Raw genomic sequence first — 22,496 nt, 5'->3', positions numbered from 1 at the left:
CTTTAGTTTTAGCTTGTACTTTGGAGAAATAGATTCCAAACTGTAGAGGCCCCAGGTCTGATCCCTGTTGAACACCACTGATTACACGTCTGCTATTGAAGTGGATTCACCTTTTTGACTATATGGGCTCTATTAGTGAGCCACTTAGTAATTTGTCTAACAATATAAGGGGTGATACCTAGCTGGGTGAGTTTGTGAATGATACCTGAGTGGTGGATTGTATCAAATGTCTTTGCTAAGTCTAGTTAGTCTGTATGCATAGAATTCCTCTCATCCAGGGCCTTAGTGACTGTCTCAAAGAAGTCTACCAGGCTTAGCAGGCATGATCTCCCTTTGAAAAATCCAAACTGAGTAGGGTCAATTGTTTGGGGATTACCTAGATTTTTGTTGATAAGGTCCATGATGATTTACTCCATGGCCTTGCAGATAAGGCTAGTCAGGCTATTGGGTCTATAGGGTCAGTGAAAGCACCACCTCTGTGCAAGTGGATAAGGGTGGCCATTTTCCATTCAGCTGGGATGAAGCCAGAGCTTAGACTATGATTGAAAAGATGATGGAGTCTCCAATGACCAGAATGTTGGATTGTATGGTGGCTTGCATTATCGGCTTAGCAGTAGAGGCTCCATGAGATGTGGATCTATGTGTTGATGTGGGTGTTGTTTTGAAAGAGTGCACTTGGGGCTGCTGAGGGTATTTGTTATGTGTACTTTGTCTAGGAGGTCTTTGGGGTTTAGAAAGGTTACATTTAAGTGCTTCAGCATATGTGGGTCAATACGTCTACTTTGAATTGTGTGTGACGGGTGCAGCGTGTGTACTACTGACAACCTTATTGACATTAGGAGTACTTTTATGTGAGAGCTTTGCCTCCAGTGACATTGTGTAAATACATCTCTCACATACCATATCAGCTTGGTTTAGAATTAACTGGCTGTCAATAAACATGAGTCATTTTGTACATTGCTGCAGGATGTCCATGTCTACCAAGCTGGTAAAAGAGATCATGGGAAAGTTCATATCCATGGCAACAGACCCTTTTTTTGTTGATTAGACAGTTGGAGTAAGAATATAAATCAATATCAGGAGTATCTGGTTTGCAACTCTGGGGACAGTGCTTGTCACTGCAAACTAGTTGTCTTGTTGTCTTGTGTGCAGCTGGGTATTTGTGAAATTTCAGTGGTGCTTTTACAGGAAAAATGTCAGCTCAAGCTGTCTGTGTCTGTACAGGGCACTGCTAAACACTTGAAGGGAAACTAATATGTAGACCCTGAAAATTTAAGGATGACATATTTAGGCAGATATTTTGAAGTTAAAAATAAATCAAGCAGTTCACACTGAAAACAAAGAATTAGCTTTCCAAGAATAATGAATAGAGGGGGGGGGGTCATGTGACTGGCTACTGCCTGACTACTACTAGTGCTGGTCTCATCACAGTTTCACTCTGCTGGGATACAGTACTCCTTTTTTCTCACCAGAAGCAAAACATTATCACCAATTTCAAGATGAGATGCAGGCCACAACCTGTTTGGTGATCCACAGTCTAGTCCCAGATGATGCAAGGGTCTACAGGGTTGATTTAGCCTTTTCCTGGTAGAGGCCTTGAAGAGCAATGAGACCAGTCAAGAATGTCAAGCACAGGCACTCACTGCCCAACCAGAAACAGACAGGAAGTCAGGAATCAGTGTATTCTACTTCTCTCACCTGGAGTAGAATATGGACACAAATTCTAAGCTGTCACCTATGAAGCAGTTATTTAGCTTTCTGTTGTTCAGCAGTCTCCAGGAAATAATGTCCCTGTGCTCCTTCTCTCACCAGGATATAAAAGAAGTACTAATTGCAAGATGACTACTGAGAGGCAGAATATGGGCTGTCCAGTAACAGGTGGTCTTGCAATAGGTGTTTAAAGGTAAGATGAAAAAAATGGGTTAATATCCTAAGCACTGCAGTGTGTACTAAGCAGTTAGACATGAAAAAGGGGGCGATTTAAGCTTTCACTGTCTAAGGGGAGACACACAAATGTTAAAAGAGCAATATAGATTGAAGGGGGTGGCCACTTTTGTATTCTAGTTCTACGGAATACAGTGGGATGGCCAAAAAAATTAAATAGTTCAAGGGGAGTGATTTCACAAAATGATAATTTTGTCCTTACTCACAACAGCCAATGAAAGGGTAGAGGAAAGGAGATATGTGGTCAAATTAATATAATGAGCAGCCAACTAGAAATACACTTGTGTTTAAAAACACAACAGCAACAGGGTAGCAAGGTGGAAAAATATAAAACATTTCTGTGTGACTCACAGGAGACACAGCTGTGGTCTCTTTCCAAGTTTTAATATGTAAATAAAAGCTACATACATGTAAAACACATTGTAAAGAAAACAAATCGCAATATAGAAAATAGAAGGAGGCAATAAAGTAATACTAAATACAGGAAAGGAAAAGCAAACTAATGTTTCCCTCACAGGAAGTTGTGGCAGAGTCTGAGTGAGCTGTTCCAGTAAAGTTTTGATATCTTTTATTTTACCCCTTAAATGGAAAGTTTAGTTCCTTGCTCCACCTGCTCAGTTCACAGATAATTACCCTTAGAGAATGGGCAAACTGTACATCAGCACCCTGAATGAAGAACAAACTTCACCAGCAGGGTATTGTGTACAAGTAATGCCCACTGAAAAATGAGTCCACCACTTCACGGCTTGAGAAAAAAGAATGGCTGCCATTATTTTATGCTTGCCAAGCAGTGCTTTTGCTGTTTAGTAAGTGTAAATGTGAAAAAAAAGAAGACAATTAAAAAAATTGTGTGAGCGTGTTTATGTTTGTGTGTGAGTGTATGCAAGCATGTCAGTGAAAGTGAAAGTGAGAGTGAGTGACCTGTTATTTTACACTCACAAAGCAGAACTTTTGCTGTTTAGCTGGTGTAAAATAAAAAAAGAAAAAAAATTCAATAAAGAGTGTGTAATGTGTATGAGAGTAAGACAGAGAAAGATTGATCGAACAAAACAGAAAAAAAGTGTGTATTTGTTTATGTTTCTGTCTGCATGTGGGTGAATGCATGCATGAAAGCAAAAGAGACTCTGTGTGTGTGTGTGTGTGTTTGTGTGTGTGTGTGTGTGTGTGTGTGTGTGTGTGTGTGTGTGTGTGTGTGTGTGTGTGTGTGTGTGTGTGTGTGTGAGACACTGAGAGAGAGGAAGAGAGAGAGAGTGAGTGAGATCTAATACTGGCAACAGCAAAGAGGTTTGGATACCTTTGGACCCTTCAGCTGAAGAAATCTGGATAAAGCCTAAAATAAAAGGGGAACAAAGGCTCAAAGATAAGAACAGGTGTTAATGATTGCTCTTATAAATTTACAAACTTGCTTAAATAAAAGGATGTGTGCTAGCACAAATTTTCTGAAGGAAATAAAACTTTGAAATTGAAATGTATGTCATTATTTAGTAACTTCTGTCTCCAATGACTGACAATTATCCAAATGTTTTAGGAGTAAGGGACCAAAATAAAAAAATAAAGTAAATACCTCTACTTTTTTAAAGTGTGATATTTTTTGTTGTAAAATGCTTCCTCCAACACTATTAGCATATACTACAGCAAGTTTGAAGCATTAGGTGGAGAAACTATTTTACATAAGAAATATATAAAAAAATAGTACTTAAAAAAATTAATAATAGTATGTAAAACACAACAATTTTACAGAGATCCCATTCTCTAAACCCAATAATGCCCTCCAGGGTGTGTGTGTTAATGCATAATCAACACAATTCCAGGGGTATAGAAGCCCTCCACCTGTGGCGTCCAGCCTCATAACACCCCTGGGTAGGCGTTAATTACACAATAGCAAACACCCTGTCAAGCATTATTGCTTGCTTAATTGACCTGTTTTAACTTTGGTTTGACTCCTTAATTGACCTTTTCTAATTTCTGTGTGACTCACAAGAGACACAGCTGTGGTCTCTTTCCAAGTTTTAATATGCAATTAAAAACAGAATATAAGTAAAACACAGTGTAAAGAAAACAAATCACAGTATACAAAATAGAAGAAAGCAATAAAGTAATACAAAATACAAGAAAGCAAAAGCAAACTAACCCTTTCCTCACAGCAAGTTGTGGCAGAGTCTGGGTGAGTTTGCAATGTTTTATTTTACCTCTTAAATAGAAGGTTTAATTCCTAGCTCCACCCCCTCAGTTCACATATAATTAACCGTAATTGACCTGTTCTAACTTTTGTGTGAGCTTTTAATTGACATGTTCTAATTTCTGTGTGACTCACAAGAGACACAGCTGTGGTCTCTTCCCAAGTTTAATATGCAATTTAAAGCAGAATACAAGTATGGATGTTCTTAGTACTGTTTTTGTTGCACAGACACACTGTTATTTTGGTAAACATCTGACAGTTTTTTGATAACTAAAGGGGAAAACAAGATTGTGACAAGTCAGGACTCATACTGAAGCTGAGGAGGCACTGTGCACATCCTTGGTTAGAGAACGATTTGGCCAAAACAAGCAGGAGATACTCCAACCAGCATTAAATTATGTATAGTAATGTTGGTATTAAATGTTAGTATTAATCATTACAGTTTGCAGTCATTTTTGATTGCAACATTTTTAAGATTTAAAGGAATAGTTTAATGATGTATTGATAAAACAATAAATAGTCACAACAGCTAACAACCATAGTGAGCAAGAGAAATATAAATAAACAGAGGTAGGGATAGAGAGACTCATAGAATATGACCATCCTATTTCGTAATTCATCCTGAAACAGCACCTGCAGTAAGATGCAAAGATGCCTGTTCCAGAGACTTGCACATACTCATTTTATTAATGGCATCCCAAGATGAGACTAGCAGAGTTCTGCAAACCTCAATAACAGTCTTACCCACTTCTGTGGAAAGAACAACTACTACATGGTATTAAACTACTGGGAAAACATGATCTTCCATCCGGATCCAAAATGACTGTGCTTCTAACAGAAATCTAACCTTTACAGTTAAGGTACAGCTATATTTAAGAAGTTTATACAATTGATGGTAACAGTCAATTACCATGTGTATCTCCTGTGCCTTTATGCCCTTAGTCTTAAAAAATATATATATCAGGTTTCAGTCCTGTCTTGGTGATGTACAGTGCTATAATTTGTAATTTACTGCCTCCCTCTTGAGAAAAATTAATAGAATATCATTGTCATTGTTCACAGCACCTACTGCTATTTTCTGCCAGTAGACAGGTTTTACTTTCATAGATACATTTTTTCTTATATTTTGTACTGTGTTACTAAATATGAAAGCATGCTAAATCTATAAAATAAGTGTATTATGCGTGAATGTAATAACCTCCTGTTTACTTTAAAAGAAATGAAAAGCTGTACACTTTATAAGCTTCTTTTCCACCTGTGCTAATTGCCAACATGTGTAGGTCAATTAGCTCGAAGGAAAGAAGTCTTGATTCAGAATCAAGGTAAAGCCACATTAAGAAGAACCTTGTTTACTCCTATTTTACATGTCTCTGAGGAGAAAACTGTACAATCGGACCTAACTACCCTAGTCTTTTTTTTTCCCTAACAGCCCATACATTGTGTCAGCAAAGGCAACACTACTCATAAACATGCACATACATTTTGCCTTCCATGCACTCACACACACACACACACACACACACACACACACACACACACACACACACACACACACACACACACACACACACACACACACAAACACACACACAAACAAGCTTGTGAACATGCACAGGTGTGTGCACACGGTTCCCCTTCACAAGATCGAATTCCTATAAACTTGAAATTCATAACCCCAAAGCCAGAATCTCGAGTTTACAGAAACTCGAAAATATGAAGGGGAAATAAAAACAAACAAAAAAAACACCTTTCTAATGTTTTTGCAACCTGCACGCCCCCCCGCACTACCCAACTTAAATATTCCTACTCCGGGATCGCACTACAGCGAAGGAAAGGAAAATCTCTCATTCCGCGCTATATGCATAAGCGCAAAATGGAAGATTTCCCAGTCCTCCACTATAGTGCAGTTACGCAGCTCTTAGATGACAGCTACAAGAGTGCAGGGGCACCTAGCCCCCTGCAAAAAGGTAACTGAATGCTTTTTTTTTTCTAACCCTAAACTTCCCATTCACAATTTTGAGTGAATGGAAGTCCGAGATTCTGGTCTCGAGCTTATGCATTTCGAGCTTCCACTCATTTGATCTTGTGAAGGGGAACCATGCACACACATACATACACTGACACATATACAAATTAATTTGCATGAACATTACTTTTTACATTTAATCTGATTTAAATGCTGATCTCTGCATGATTCACATCTGATGAATCTGGCATTATCATTTGCAAATACGTAATCAAGAACGCAGTTTTCATGCTTATAGTTTCTCAACAAAAAGATGTCCAATAATCAGAAATATTTGACTCCAACACAGATCTTAGGACTTAGATCACAGTTTGTGACGTTATCTCTAAATGCAAAAATGATTGCAGTCATTTGGTAATCATGTGATTACATATTATCCAATTCAGGACTGAGAGGAAGCTAGAACTTCTCCCAGAACTCAGTGGGCAAAAGGTAATCCTGAAAATATACCAGCCCACTGGAGGTTGCACACACCCTCATACACTTACTCAGGCAGCACACCCACTACACCCAGTTTAAAGGATCGCCAATTCATCTATGGAACACACAACGTGGAAGGAAATTAGAGCATCCAGAGAAAAAAAATCACAGACATAGGTATGATGTACAAACTGTACACAGAAGGCAATACAGTCACTAGCTGACTTAAGTGCTGCAAGGCAATGATGATAAATGCCATATCATTTCAAATTAAATTTGGCAAATTAGCTGAAAATTGTCACTCGTGCTAACAATGTGCACTGTTAATAATTGCAGCACACAGCAGTTTTTAACAGCGGTAGGATATCATTGTATATTACACCATTTACTTCATTTACTGCCTGTGTGCACACACACACACACACACACACACACACACAATGACACATTCAGCTATGCATATTTGTAATAAATGTTGCCTTTTTGTAGTTATCATGGTTTATACTCCTGAGGGATTTTCTTTACCGTTATAATCTGACCACGTTGATTTTCATTTGTCAGACTCTATTTTCATGGTCTGACTTGTTAAATGTGTTTATTTATTCCAAATATTCACTCACACTTCCTTCCCTTATCTCATATTCACTAAATTTATATATTTTTAGGACAAAATAACCAAGTGGTTTGGATGCAGATGTATAAAGAAGGTCATAAAATCTGAACTTGTAAGGTTTTTGTATGAAGACAGCCATCTTACATTAATGGCCTCACTTGCAAATGGGAGTGACTGTCTGTGCATTTTTTGTGTGTGAACTTGTGTGTCTGTTCTTTTGTGTGTGTGTGTGTGTGTGTGTGTGTGTGTGTGTGTGTGTGTGTGTGTGTGTGTGTGTGTGTGTGTGTGTGTGTGTGTGCGTGTGCGTGTGTGTGTGTGTGTGAGTGTGTGTGTGTGTGTGTGCCTGTGTGCGTGTGTGCGTGTGTGTGTGTGAGTGCGTGTGTTTGTGTTAGTTTCCTGTGTCTGTGTGTTTGTGTCTGTTTTTTAGACAGCTGTACATGAGTATAACTTTTTTTTAATATGCATATCTGTAATTCATCGCAAGCCCCATTTCTATGCTAAAAAAGCAGTAACAAAAGCCTAGCTTTTCAAAAAACTCACCTTATCTTCAGCAAAATTGACATAAAAAAGTGAACTTTGTTGCTTTTATATACTTTCTGATCCATCATGAATTCATGCAGTGCCTGCTTATAAAAAAATGCCAATATGGAAGTGTTTCTCAGTCTGGTGGTAATTTAACACTAAAATCTGAGTGCAAGAAATATGAAGCATAAAGGTGAAAAATTAACAAACTGAAACCTGATGTGTACATATTTGACATGTTTCTAATGGTGCATGTGAATGCAATACTCAGTGAAAGGCTCAAATTACATTTCATGTAGGTTTTCAACATAAATCTGACTTAAAGATTGATATATTTAACCTCTGTAAATATAGTAGGCTTGGATGAAAAAAGTAGAACTTTGACAAGGTAATATAGCTGGAATTAGAATCTAAAAAATCAAATTAAGCATGTACCTGTGTTTATAAAGACAGTTATAACTGTAAAATTGTAATGTGACATAAGTCACTCATTAAAGTCTTATAATATTTACAGTGGTTGCTTATGCCAGCAGTTTAGTGATGAGCGGGGTATTTTCCCAAGAGCAAAGTAAGTCGTTTTGCTAATTTATATCTAGCAAATATTCCCACAATACAATGACTGGACATTTCTACTGCTTTGCAACTATATGCTTTATGTAGTTTTTCCCTAGTTAAAAAGTTAAAAGGCAAAGAGTTAGAACAAAAAAATCTAGGTATTGAAGAATAGAAAGGAAAACATTCCCAACCACACTCTCACCTTTAGAACTGAAAAGAAAACAAGGAAAATTAATTTAATAGACATTAAATGCTTTAGTTTTATTTCCATATTATTCATATTACTGCAGGAACAAAGATTTACCCACTTTTGATGAACAGAAATGCCTTACAAGGTTGAAATGTAATCAACAGTTATTAGCTGTCAATAAATGAGTATTACTTTTATTAAGCTAATGCATCCATTTTAACTATTGTTACTATGACCGACAATGTAAGTGAAGGACAGCCCTGATATTCCTCATTGCTTAACAGATACATAGTACAAATCAGCAGTTGTAGCATATGCATGATAGTTAATATATTGTGCATATCTAACACATTGTCTAACGGTGTTTTTTTTTTGGGGGGGGGGGCAGGGATTTTTTTCCTCTCCTGCCTCATCCTATAGCTCCTACTCAGTGCTCCACATTCATTTCTGCATCTGCCAGCCACCTCCTTTTTCCCCGGAACTATCCCGTGTAGGGCTTACGCCAAAGCAGGACTTAAGGGAAATCCTGGAGGTCTGGCCATTCACATCCACTGGGAGGGTTCTTATTTTATGCCCTACCCTGTTACTCCTTCCTTCATAATTGGTTCCCTGTAGTAAAACCTAGGGGCCTGTGTGCAGTGGGGATGTTTAGCATATCTGTCTGCTTCCAAGGCAATTTCAGCTTTGTCCCTACCTTAGCCTATGTCTCCTAGTATGACATCCCCAGCCTCCACCAGGGATCAACACAGATAATGCCCACAGAACAGTCCACCCACCCACCAGAGATGGTGCAAGTCACATTTTTCAAGTGGAAATGCTCTAAAATTATATACAGTCATTTTGATGCATCCACCTACCACAGCGTAAACTATCATATCCACACTAAAGAACTTGAGCAATAATAGTAATCATGTATTTAGAGCATGCAACCAGGGCTGAATCTAGCAAACAGCAAACTACACAGCAGCTTAGGGCCTGGTGCTAATTTAGTGCCATTAAGCATCAGCATTTAAAAAAAAAAAAAACGTAAAACAACTCCATCACTACACTTTGACATGCCACAGTTCTGATTTCTTCTCCTTCGTTGGCTCTGATATTGAGACAATGAGAGAGAGATTTCCTGGTGTTTGTAACAGTCAAAATGGATCAATAACAGATACTCCTGCAATCTCACACTAACATAAGCTATAGCTGGTACCAGTGCGGAAATGACAAAGTCTTCATGTTTTCTGTGGATCAAGTATGTCTATAAGTACACATGTGAGTGAGTGTGTAGATATGCAGGTAGGTGTGTGTGTGTGTGTGTGTGTGTGTGTGTGTGTGTGTGTGTGTGTGTGTGTGTGTGTGTGTGTGAGATCTCTTGCAGCGGGTATAGCAACACTCTTTCCCAGGACAGCAGAAAGTCCATGATTTCACCTGATATTTTTGCCTTCATGACCTCATAAAATGCTTTGACTTCTGGAAAGTTAATGAGGATTACAGTCGGTCAACAATCCCAGTTGTTAGAGTTTCATAGTTTTATTGTTTAGAAAATATATGTCAATGCATAACCTGTGAATTAGACTTAGTTGTGTCTGTATCTCATTTGTCCCTGATTTTTGAAGAACATTTCTGATATTGGCTTACATTTTTTCTGTCCCTCATAAAACTTGATTTTCCTCTGATAAATCACTAAGGATTACTGTCAGTCAGTAATGAAATTCATTAGATAATTGTCTTCCTCTCATCTTGTTTCCAGTTTTGCAGAACATCTCAAATCTGGCCTCATATTTTTCCTTGTCCCTAACTGAATTATTCATTTTCTGGTGAGTCACTATGGAGTACAGCCAGTGAGTGATGATAACCATTTAGAGTTTCATAGTTCTTGTTTTTCTGAAAGTGCATGCCCGGGCAACTGCTGTTGTTCTTTTAACTTCTAACCTACATTACAGTTGTATAAGCTGTCAACAAACTGCTTTCTATAGTCAAAAGTACAGGGCTTGATTACATTCACCTTTTTTATGTCTCTTTTAGCAAGTCACTTAACCAGACACAGCTCCCAGATCATCCCTAAAAAGAACACCTGGTTAACAAATCAAATAAGAAAGAATATTTATAATGTTTTCCTTTTCAGGCCTTTTCACCCTATTACTTTTGGCTTTTTTCCAGAATTCTTGAGCAAAGAAGTTGAAAGCTATTCTGATTGTTTACAAGCAAAATCTGTGGCTTTCTAGCAAATTGTTATGCAGTGCAATTGTTTAATAACAGGGATGTGAAATTCCGACATCTTATTTTTTAGGAAATGATTGCTAAAGCAAAGCTTGTAAAATTCTGGCAACCTTCTAGGTATATAAAAATATTTAAAATCTGTTCATGATTTTGGGTCTCCGTCTCTGATTCTTCAGATAAGAAGTAGAGTGGGCAGATGGATAGTTGCTGAATTGTATACTATATGGTTTTGACAGCAACAAGATGAGATGCATTTCTCAGCTTTTATTTGTGTATTTATTCGCTCCAATCTCAAGCTGATATCTGAAGTTTAACACCATACAAGTGTCTGCAATTAATGGTCACATCTGTGTATTGGGTACATACGTGTGTGTGTGTGTGTGTATATATATATATATATATATATATGTATATATATATATATATATATATATATATATATATATATATGTACATGCAGAAGGCATAGTCCTCAGCTGGCCCCAATTTTACCTCATATTTGTAAGATTTGTGGTTTTCTCCTTAAGTGTCATAGACTGCAGTCACTGCCTAATGACAAACACGAGTTTCAGAATTTGCATCCTTCATAAAATATCTGCCGATCCAAACTTGTTATAGTGGCAATTGTGTAGGTCTATAAAAGCTACAGTTAAAATATGCTTCTCACTGTGGGACATTCTCTAATTCTTGAGCTCATAGGGTTGGGGGCTTCAATGGGTTGTACTATTTGGTTGTCATAGCACAGCATGCTGAAATACATTTGTAGGTCATTTTTTATGCATTTGTCTATTCTTTTATTCACAAGCAAATGTATGAAGTATACACAGTGATATAAGTGATGGTCAGTTTACTATTAAAATTTCGTGGGTGAAATGTCCCCAGGTGGAAAATTCGAAACACAGATGTTCGAATTTTCACCTGGCAAAACATCTGAATATCTAAAAGTTTATGTGAAGAACTGTACAGAGATTGCGGTACAGTGCGGTTTGGAAAATTCAACCCTTTTCTCACTGTAGTGCGATCTCAGAGTTGGAATATACATTTAGCAGGGGGTGTGGGAGGTGCAGCCTCTCACAGAGGGGGTGCAGGGGGGGAAACCGTGATGTTAGGTATAGGAGTTACTTTATGTGAGCTCCTATACTGACATCACATGATGTTTTCAAAAACAATGTCGAATCAGCTGAATTCGATCAACAGTTTCAACATTGTGACTTGTTCTATTTTTTGATTTTCATGGTTTACTTTCGATATGTCTATCGAATATTTTTTTGACGTTTGACATATTGATAGTAAACTGTGATAGTCACGTGTGTTTGTTTGTGTGTGTGTGTATGTGTGTGTGTGCGCGCGCATGTATGTACACATTTTTGGTTACTGGATTACAAAGGATTTATAGAGTAAGGGAAGAAGGTTTTAGTAAAAAGAACATCATTGTATGGGCCATGTTCATTGGGCACAATCTGTGGTTTCTTTTTTTGTTGACTGTAGACAGTGTGGTTATTATTTTGTTAATAAAGTAGTCAGCATGAAGACTAGAAGACTACAAGTAAGTTTACTGTTAATATTTTAACTAAGATTACATTTTATTTTTACTGTTTTTTTTTTTTTTTTTTTTTTTGCATGTGGTTGTGAAATACACTGTGCTGGGCTACAACAGAGGTTCTCTGACAAGTACAAACGAGTAATGTTATCAGCTGTTAATGACTTTTTTCCCTGTAGTGCAGGGTTTGAAGCTCTCAGCATTTGTTTGTCTACTGTCTGACCTTGACCAAGACACTTCACCACAATGTTCTTCTGGTCTGCGCTGAAAAAGGACACTTACATCCAATGGGCTTATAGCACACTGTTAGCAAAATATTTACACAGTGTCTTTTGCATCACTGTACCCTTTACAAAGCTGCTAATTAACATTTCACCATAAGCGTTTTGACTATAAATCCCTGCATGTCACTTGTATTTATATATTTGCAATAAATGTGTTTTTAGAGACGTAGAGTTTACTGTTATTCATGCTAACTCATTTTACAGTGTGTTTTATTTAATAGCAAATGGTTGTTTTTGCTCTAAACTTTGAATAAAAAGTTTTCAATTAAATCCAAATCTCTATGACCAGTCTAAAATTAGAGAAGAATATATTATGCACATTGACTGGTTTTATGTTAACCAAGGAGAGGTGGCCCAGTAATGGGATTTGGTATGACTGGAGGGACCTCCTGGGTCTATTACTTTACCTAGGGTCCCATTTGACTATGATCAGGATCTGCTTTTGACAACAGAATTACACATACAATTAGTTCAGGAGATGTATAGGTTAGTACAAATATTTTCCTGTGGATTATACAACAATATGCACAGCCCTTTAAAAGGATTTGTTTGCAAAATGTTGCAATTTGGACATTACCCCACTTCATACAAGAATACACACTAATGGTCAGTTGCATACAGAATTACATAGTTATATTGTGAGTCACACCAAACATTTTCAGTATGCTTGTACACAATGGAGTAATGCTTCCTGCTATAGCCGTGCCTTTATAATTACTAGTAGTAGTAGTAATAATAATGTTTTTCTTTTGGCTTTTCCCGATTAGGGGTCGCCACAGCAGAACTCTGGTCTGCTAATGATTGGCAGTCGATTTTTATGGTGCCGCGGTGCCAGCCCAATGTCCAACCATCAACGAAGGCACACCCATTCACGCATGTCTTTCGAATGCCACTTGACCAAGGGGAGGACATGCAGACTCCACACAAAAGGCGCTTCAGCCGAGAATCGAACGGGAGAACCTCTTGTTGTGAGGCGACAACACTACTGCTGCACCACCATGAGTAGTAGCAATAATAATAATAATAATAATAATAATAATAATAATAATAATAATAATAATAATAATAAATCATTACCACTATTGTACATAGCAAGTACATCACTTTTTTAACATTCTAATTAAAGGAATAAGTGCCACTGCCCCTTTCTCATTTTGCAGTATCATATGTTTACTATTTTATCAGTTCTGTTTGACTAGCACCTTTTCTTTTCAGATGTAGATTGCCATAACATATGCAGGTCATGGATGCTAGAGGGAGGGAGCATATTCATTCTGCAGGTAAAAAATAGAGGATGACTAGAAGTGTAATTACAAGATTGCAGAATTAAAAACTTAACCAGAAATTTGAGGAGGCATTCAATATTATACTGCCTAACCCTATTTGCCAGCCAGAGTGAGAGGTGCAGGCTAAAGACCAAAATTATGACAGAAAAATCAAAGTTATACATATTTAAGGATAAACTATTTAAGAAAATACAGCTATACTCATTTCAACAGGAACTATTAGACAAAAAAAGCAGAGTTAAACCCTTCTAAAGAGGATCAATTGGAGAAAAAACAGTTATACCCATTTAAAGAGGAATTATTACAGACAAAATAAAACACAATTGCACCCATTTAAGTTGGAAATAGTAAAGAAAATGCAGAGCTATATCCATTTGTAGTGGAACTATTAATTTGCTGTCTTATTTGCCATTGCCATTGGCATAGCCTGCAAAAAGGATTAAATGCTTGGCAGGATGGACTAGTATAGCAATAACCCACGCCTGGGTGTGGGTAATGCTAAATTTACCCACGGTTGGCGTGGTTTGGTCCCGAGGGCGAAGCCCGAGGGACCAAACAAAGCCAACCGTGGGTAAATTTAGCATTACCCACACCCAGAAGTGAGGTTATTGCTATTATACCATGACATTATTTAAGAAAAGAAACTATTACTTTTCTTAAATAATGGCATAGTATAATGCCTGTTTACTGCCCTTCCGCAGATGTCTGGCATCCGCGGCAGTTCTGATGTACTGCGCGAGTACATCAGAGCTGTGGGCAAAAGCAACGGAGAAAGCAAGATCTCCATTGCTTTTTTTAGTGTCTCGCTATGTTAAATGAGTTTAACATAGCGAGACAGTTTTAAAATAAGCAACGGACATCTCCGTTGCTTATTTTAAAACTGTCTCGCTATGTTAAACTCATTTAACATAGCGAGACTCTAAAAAGCAACGGAGATCTTGCTTTCCGTTGTTGTCTCGCTATGTTAAATGGGTTTAACATGGCGAGACAGCTTTAAAATAAGCAACGGAGATCTCCGTTGCTTATTTTAAAGCTGTCTCGCTATGTTAAACCCATTTAACATAGCGAGACAGTGTTTTAAAAAAACGAGTTATACTAATGGAAAAAAGTCCGGGCGACCGGACCTTTTTCCATTAGTATAACTCGATTTACAACGGGCACGTTGGCCAATCAGCGTGCACGTTTTGGGGGGGTCATGGTATAATATTCCTTATTAACACATAATGAAGCTTCTGGTGCCTTAAGTCATAGTTTCTGTCTTTGCTAATTTTGCTGTCTGTGGCACAGTATTACTATATATTGCATATGGCAGTTGTGTGTGTTACTTGTTTAGGATATCACAATCACACAGTCTGAAATTGCCCTTCCAACATAGCACATGGATTTGGAGAGGACTAGGCAGTCTGAGCAGAATAATGGTATGCAAGCTACCACCTTATTATATGAGTGATCCTTGTATAGGACATATAATATATATATAGGTTTATCTTTGAATGACTGAATTGCATTTATGCGAACGATCGTTTCTGTGAACCGTAATGCCAAAATATGGACAACATTGAAGGATCAAATGTCGAAAATGGTTTGCTGGAAAACCATTTCTGACACTTGATCCATGTGTTTGAATGGGAAAAAAGCATTTGCTTACTTGCTATTCAAACACACGGTGAATCGCCATTGTGGTTCTTTGCAGCCGTATCTTCGACGTGTTGCACATCGCACATACAGCTTTCAACAAAATAAAGGTAAATATATATATATGTGTGTGTGTGTGTGTGTGTGTGTGTGTGTGTGTGTGTGTGTGTGTGGGTGTATGTGTATATATATCATCTGCTTACTAGCCCAGAATCTTTCTTCTGTCTTTAGATAAAGCACAGTTCTTTAACAATCACATTTTAGTACGTAAATAGACCAAAGCACAAAATGGTTACTTAATCTGTCTACCTCTTTATCACATAGGAACATCAATGCAATTTATGTGAGTTGTGCCATCTTGATGATTTTTGATTCCTTCTAAAGTACAGTTAATCTTTGAAATAGAGCAAAATATCTGTCCTAGAAAAAGTAGAGAACAGGAGCTCACAGTCGCCAGAACAGCTGCCTGCAGCTAGATACAAAGAGTTAGTCAAATGTTGAAAATGACTACGGCAGACAATGTGCACACAACCCATGGTACGTGCTGCTTACCACGCAACCACTACCTAAGTTAAATGTGACAGCGAGTGGATCACGACTATTTTTGTAATTATTTGAGTATAAGAAATGGTTGCAGCTTCCTTTGTTTCTGAGTTATTGGTTATATGGAATGTTGATGTGTTGCTGAAGCACAGACCATAATAATTATTTGGAAAATAGCTCAGAAACAACTTAATTTATAGTAAATAAAATGCACAAAATAGAAAACAAGTCTTCACAGTTAGGATATGTTTTGTTACACTATTACTTGTGCAATTTCTTATTGATTAGAGCATTTAATTTGTCCGCTAAAATGAAAATAAAAACATGCTACACCACAGAATGCAGTGTACATGTTGAGCACAAGTAAGCAGCTCTAATTTCAATTGGAATAGGCCTACTCAGCAAATCATCACTGCGTGTTGAGCTCTGATAGTTTATTTGGGGATGACCTCTGAAAAACATGTAAAAAAGAGCCTATTATTTCTGTGTGTGCTGCAGGCAAAATATGTCAGAGGTGAAACTTATGTTATATGGGGGCCAAATTCAACGTTCCCTTCTGTCAAGGGAGCTCCACATTTTACCCATTCGTTAGGGGTGAAGTGTAAATTTGTTCCACTATGGAGATGATAATGAGTAAGGTCACATGCATTGGGAGCACTTGTATACTATCCATCCTCTGCTGTCATTAGCCATGCTTTGTATGTTTACAGTTTGTTTACATTTATTATTTAGTACAACATTATAATTTAGACACATTTGCATTTTTTATACCAATGTCATGATCGGGTATTTGTTCAGTGTGCATAATGGAATAGTGTTTTAATTTTCCTAATTCATAGATCATTAACGATATAGCATTGATTGCAATAGAGCTGTCACTCTGCATATGTGAATTCAGATTTTGTTTGCCTACACATGTGCTTTCTTCATTTTATTTTTTAATTTAATGATAAAGAACGGAAAGGACACAGTTTCATGAGAATGAAGCCAAGAAACAAGTAGTGGACCAACTGATGTTGCACAGTATGTTTTGCACGTCCTACTGCATGCAGGAAGCACAACCAGTGAGACACATATCGTAGTGTACCCACCGTTAACATCGAGCACAGCATTCACACCCCAGGAGGTGCTAATGTAAACTGTGATGCAAAGTTTGTGGTAAAACGATGAAATACAGATAACCTCTGACTTTGAATCATATATCATACTTTGTCATTAAATTCTAGAGCACCACTGAATATGGAATATACTGGTCACTGAAATTATGCAACATCCTCCAAAATGTTTTGCACAAAGTCTATCTCCATGATACACAGATGGCAGTTTGAATTTTTGTTCTTAAACTGGGGTGACTCTCTTTATATTCCATCAGATCCTATATTGTACAGGATTACATGCTTGGTGTAAACTCGCTTGCATATGTTATGAGAACACTTTGTAGTGATTAGCAGAATAAGAACACACACACACACACACACACACACACACACACACACACACACACACACACACACACACACACACACACACACACACACACATGCACACACCAAAAGTTAAATTAAAACACGTAAACCAAACTTCTAATGAGCTGAGCTACACTCAAAAATATGCTGATCTCTTACCTCTGTGAGAGGCTTTGTCTTCACTTTCCTTTTAACATTATGGCATCAGTTCCAAAATAACTTATGCTACATCTAAGCTCACTTGATCCAGGTAAAAACTACACTATTTTTAAGCTGTACAGACTAATTAGGACTTAGAAAGACTTGTGTCTGTTTTGAAGTGTCAGTTGTCCTTCATTTTGATACATTAATAAATATACATTGGTGTAGCAAACCAATGCATATATATTTGTGTAGCATGTCAATGTATGGTTACCATGCAATTGTCTAGCCCAGTGAATGCAAAGGGCCATTCCAGCATTGAATGGTGCTCCATCTGTATGTTGGCTGTGTAAAGGCTGGCATTAAAAAAGGAAAGCATATACGCCTGTAGTAACACTACTGGTATATACAGGGAGCAGAACAAAGTGCCTCTATAATGTTCTGTTGCTCTGGACAATGGCTGCATGTATGCATGCACAGTTATTGTGCACTTATAGGTCTTCATGTGATGTACTGAAAATTATTGTAAATGAACTTCAGAACTTAAAATGTCGTGTTCCATAGCTACCCACATTTACAGCATGCTATCCAATGTTTTGACTGTACTACTACAAAAATTAATAAAAACATTTTTATTTTTATTTATTTGACATTTGTTTACCAGGCAAGTCCAACTGGGTTAACATCCCATTTTCAGCGGTTACCCAAGGAGAAAAGTTCTGCATTGACATAACATGGTTACAGTTAAATAAAGTTATTACAAAGCTTAATACAGAGAATTACATATTTTCTAAGTAAAAATTCTGTTTGTTTATGGACAGCTATAACAAGGTGGAAAAACACTGTCAATAGATAAAGTATTCACAAATTGTAGTTCATAGAGATGACACTAAACACCTTGAATACACTCTTTGAAACAGAGATGACTAGATAATATAGCCCAGACAACAATATATTTGTTCTTTGTCTAAGAAATAGATTTTTACTACTTCCTTCCCTATGAGCATCATCATGATATGCTGGTGTTGGAATTAGGGAAATGCCAGTTTAGCCTGGGGTAGTGCAGGACCAGAGCCAGGTTTTATTAGGTAGTCTTTTACTAGCTGTTTGAGGTTAGAGATGGATTTAATTTGCAGAGGGACAGAATTCCATGCATTAGTGAGAGAGTATGAACAGAGGCTTTGGCCAGGGGGTCTGTGGGGTTTACATATGCTGAGAAGATGCTATTCATTAGATTGAAGTAGTCTATTAGAGTAGTGTGCATGGAAGATAGGAATAAAAGCAGGGCAGTCTTTGGTTTTATGAGTAATGTTGTATGCGGATATAAGCTGTATGTAATCTAAGTGATGAGGCAGTTCGAACAAATTCAAAGCCTTAAGGGCAATCTGGCTGAGGTGGCTGCAGTATTGTTTGTTCTTGGCAAATTCTGCAACTTTATTATAACATGCCTCCAGCTTATTTTTAATTGCAGCCTGAAGTTTGTTAGGATGGGTGCATCGTATAAGAAAGATGGGATAGTAGGTAGTGTCAAGAGTGGGTTTGGTTGTGTTTCCAAGTAAGAGTTTATGCCTGTAGATCATTCCTAATTTCTGGTGATTCTTTCGTATGTTATTTTGAACATGCAGGTTGAATCTAAGGTTATTATCTATGATCGCTTCAATAAGTTTTGCATAGGAGACTACTTTAATTTCAGTTTTGTTCAGTGAAAAGATTTTGAAATTTGCTTTATCAGGTGTGTCTGTGTGTGTGTGTGAGATTTGGAGAAAAGACCCGTAACTTTATGTTTTTTTTTTAGGATTAAGTAGTATCTGAGCATTATGGACCCATTTCTCAAATAAGGAAACATTTTTTTGCATATGGAGGAGTTGTGGCAAGTTACTAGATGTACATATAAGTGTAGAATCATCACCATATTGTATAAGACAGTCTGGACCTATGGAACTACTGAGGTTGATGATGAAGATATTAAAGAGGAGGTGACCAAAAACAGAACCCTGGGATACACCAGTGGAGACTAGCAGATATGGAGAGAGAGAGAGAGAGAGAGTGTTCTGCCATTTTGCAGACTGGAGCCTGTCAGTTAAATAGCTATTGAATGACAACAATGAAGAAGGGAATAGCCCAAGTTGAGACAATTTACACAGGAGTTTTGGGTGATTAACTGTATCAAAGACCTTTGACAGGTCAAGCAGTAAGTTGGAACTGGTTTGCCTAAGTCCCTGTATTTATTTATGCATCATTGGAACAAAAGGAGGGCACTTGTTGTATTGTGTGTTGGCAATAAGCCTTGTTGTTCCAGTTTCTGCATCTATCTGACAACAATCAAACCTCCTATAAGTCCTATAGTCAGGTTGGTAATAACTAAAATTCCCAATCTACCCTCATCTTTTTTGACTACATTCGATTTTCCTAAAACTTCTACATCCAGCTTCGCAATAATCAGATTCCTCATCCTCAGTCCACTGTGGCTTGTAGATGCTGGCCTACAAATGAACCCAAGCTTGAGAAAAGTGGCACGCATTTGCTGTCTCTCATAATCATATATATTTTATTAACGATACTGCACTACTCAAGACATATGCAAGCTGGTATTGATCTGTTTACACTTCATAGTCTAACATTCCTGTCTGCAGTCAGCCTTGTTTCAGCAATACGGAAGCATTGTGTTGGCAATCTATTTTGTGAGTCCCCAGCTTCTGTGTGAGCAATCAGCCTCATCCACCCATTTAATGGTGGCTCAGTGACTGGCAGGCCAGCGGTCTACCAGCATGTTGATAGGTAGAAGGTCATCCTTCCCTACACCCACCCTCTGCATATTTTCTCTTTTGCCTTTTGCATATAGCAGAACTGGAATGCTGCGTCTGGTCCATTCTGTTAAGGTACAAACCAGCTATTTAAAGAATCATGACTCTTCAGTGCTATTTTAGGAGGCCAGCTCAGTGTACTTAACTGAATGGCTCACACAGCATTGCCACATTATAGACCCCAGCTCCACTTAAGGTAATCTTTACTACTTCCTTACTTAAGCCACTGAACCAAGGAATGCTCAGACAGAGGAATACTTTCCATGGCATTGTCAGGGACTTCTAATTATTGGCATTATATCTTCTAATTTTGTTCAGCATTTAGACAGATGTCCCAACTTTGCAACCAAGAGCAAGTTACAAGCAATACAGACGATGCACCTGGTGGTGTGAACATTCTCTTTAGATGATGGTCACTGTTGATGTAACACCCCAACTGCATGTGCAAAAACAGGAAAAAAGGAGGTTGTGGATGGATGAGTGAATTATCCTACTATTTTCATTAATCTATTGATTATCAAAATAAGAACTGTCACTTTAGAAGAGAACCAAAGAAAACTAACCACTTAGAAAGAAGCTTTTTATTTTTTTCCTTGTAAATTGAGCTCTGAGCTCAGAATGGCGTATTGTATTTTTAATTGAATATAGCATTAAAATATCAGAAAACATCCTTTAGCATCGCCCCTTTTAGATAGTGATATTCAAGTAAATTGGCATAAATGAAAGATAAAAATATTTCAGAAACAGGAAAGTCATTCTCTGCATGCATGTTTGTATGTGTAAGTCTGTACGTGTGTGTGTGTGTGTGTGTGTGTGTGTGTGTGTGTGTGTGTGTGTGTGTGTGTGTGTGTGTGTGTGTGTGTGTGTGTGTGAGTGTTTTATCTGTAATGTACCTACAATAAAAAGTATAACTCTGTTTAAAATATCTTGATAGATTCCTCCATAGGTATTTAAAATATACAAAACATAAATAATACTTATATTATAGTGTATATTTTAATTCTACCTGAGATGACAAAGGTATTCCATTCTTCAGCCAGCGGTAGGTGGGTTTGGGTTTTCCAGATGCTTTGCATTCCCAGTGCAGATCTTCTCCACTGTCCAGCTGTGTATCATTTATTCTTTCCAACCAGTGGGGATGTGCTGAATGAATAAATGAAACCACTGATGAAAATAACTGCAAATGTTAAATCCAATGTTCAATTTAGTTCATAAGTTCAAGAAGAAAAAAGGTGAAACTTGCAGTAATGACACTAACCATAATATTTCCAAGAAAAGTAATTAATAATAAACAAAATAATTATAAATAAATGTGAATAAATGATTTTCTGAAATGAATTTGATCTCGAGCACCATTATTACAAACAAACATATTTTTGAATGATTTTCTCATTAAAGCACATATGTACATTGTTTACATTCAACATGCTTGTTAGCTTCAGGCTACTCTGCATATGCACCTCATCCCATAATTTAAATGTTGAACCATGATGCAATAACAGCAAGTCTGGAAAAGTTGTTTACTTGTGCACATCAGGCAAGCAAGTATGCAGGTGGTGGCGAGCAGCTCAGATGCATTTAAATCATTAAGATTTATTATTTGCCCAGTGAAGCAAAACTAGCAGTGATTAATTGCAATGCCCTACAGGGGGCACATGTCTGAATTTAGAATGTGAATTTGTTTCTCGACCAAAACACTTCAGTTTAATTCCAAAAATACAGCAGAACATGCTTTATTTAAAAAAAACTTTCACCATTCAAATTACTTTCTGCAATGCCTTCAGTGTTTTAAAATTACTTGTCTATCCCACAATTTTCTATTACATTTACATTTATTTTACAGAACCTGAAATTTCAATTACTGATTTATTTCTTGCAGCTTTGTGTAGCTTTTTTGTTGTCGACTCTGATCTCCTAATTACATTTGTGCCTTAACACACACACACACACACACACACACACACACACACACACACACACACACACACACACACACACAAACTAATCTTTAGGATGTGGTAACAAACACGATATCTCAGAAAAAAATTGGCACGTACTTCAGATGCAGGGAAGGCACACATACTCTATATAGAAGGCATTCAGCATTGAAATGAACCAGAGAAACAAGTTCTGTCAGGCA

At 37.4% G+C, this 22,496-nt stretch overlaps 1 protein-coding gene across 8 annotated transcripts in view; it reads right to left on the bottom strand.

The window, feature by feature from the left end:
* The window catches only part of CNTN5 (contactin 5), a 5,719,910-nt gene that overhangs the window by 1,573,366 nt on the left and 4,124,048 nt on the right, over positions 1–22,496 (bottom strand). For all 8 annotated transcript variants that reach the window (XM_044072706.1, XM_044072701.1, XM_044072707.1 and 5 more), the window contains one exon: positions 21,363–21,499. In XM_044072706.1, the coding sequence (XP_043928641.1) occupies positions 21,363–21,499 (137 nt within the window). The remainder of the gene's footprint in view (positions 1–21,362; positions 21,500–22,496) is intronic.

Source organism: Protopterus annectens, chromosome 5.part0 (genome assembly GCF_019279795.1).
Source record: "Protopterus annectens isolate FY-2018-M chromosome 5.part0, PAN1.0, whole genome shotgun sequence".
In the NCBI taxonomy this organism is placed as follows: Eukaryota; Metazoa; Chordata; order Ceratodontiformes; family Protopteridae; genus Protopterus; species Protopterus annectens.
Note: the sequence above shows the minus strand (reverse complement) of the source record. Positions and strands in the feature narration are given on the sequence as shown.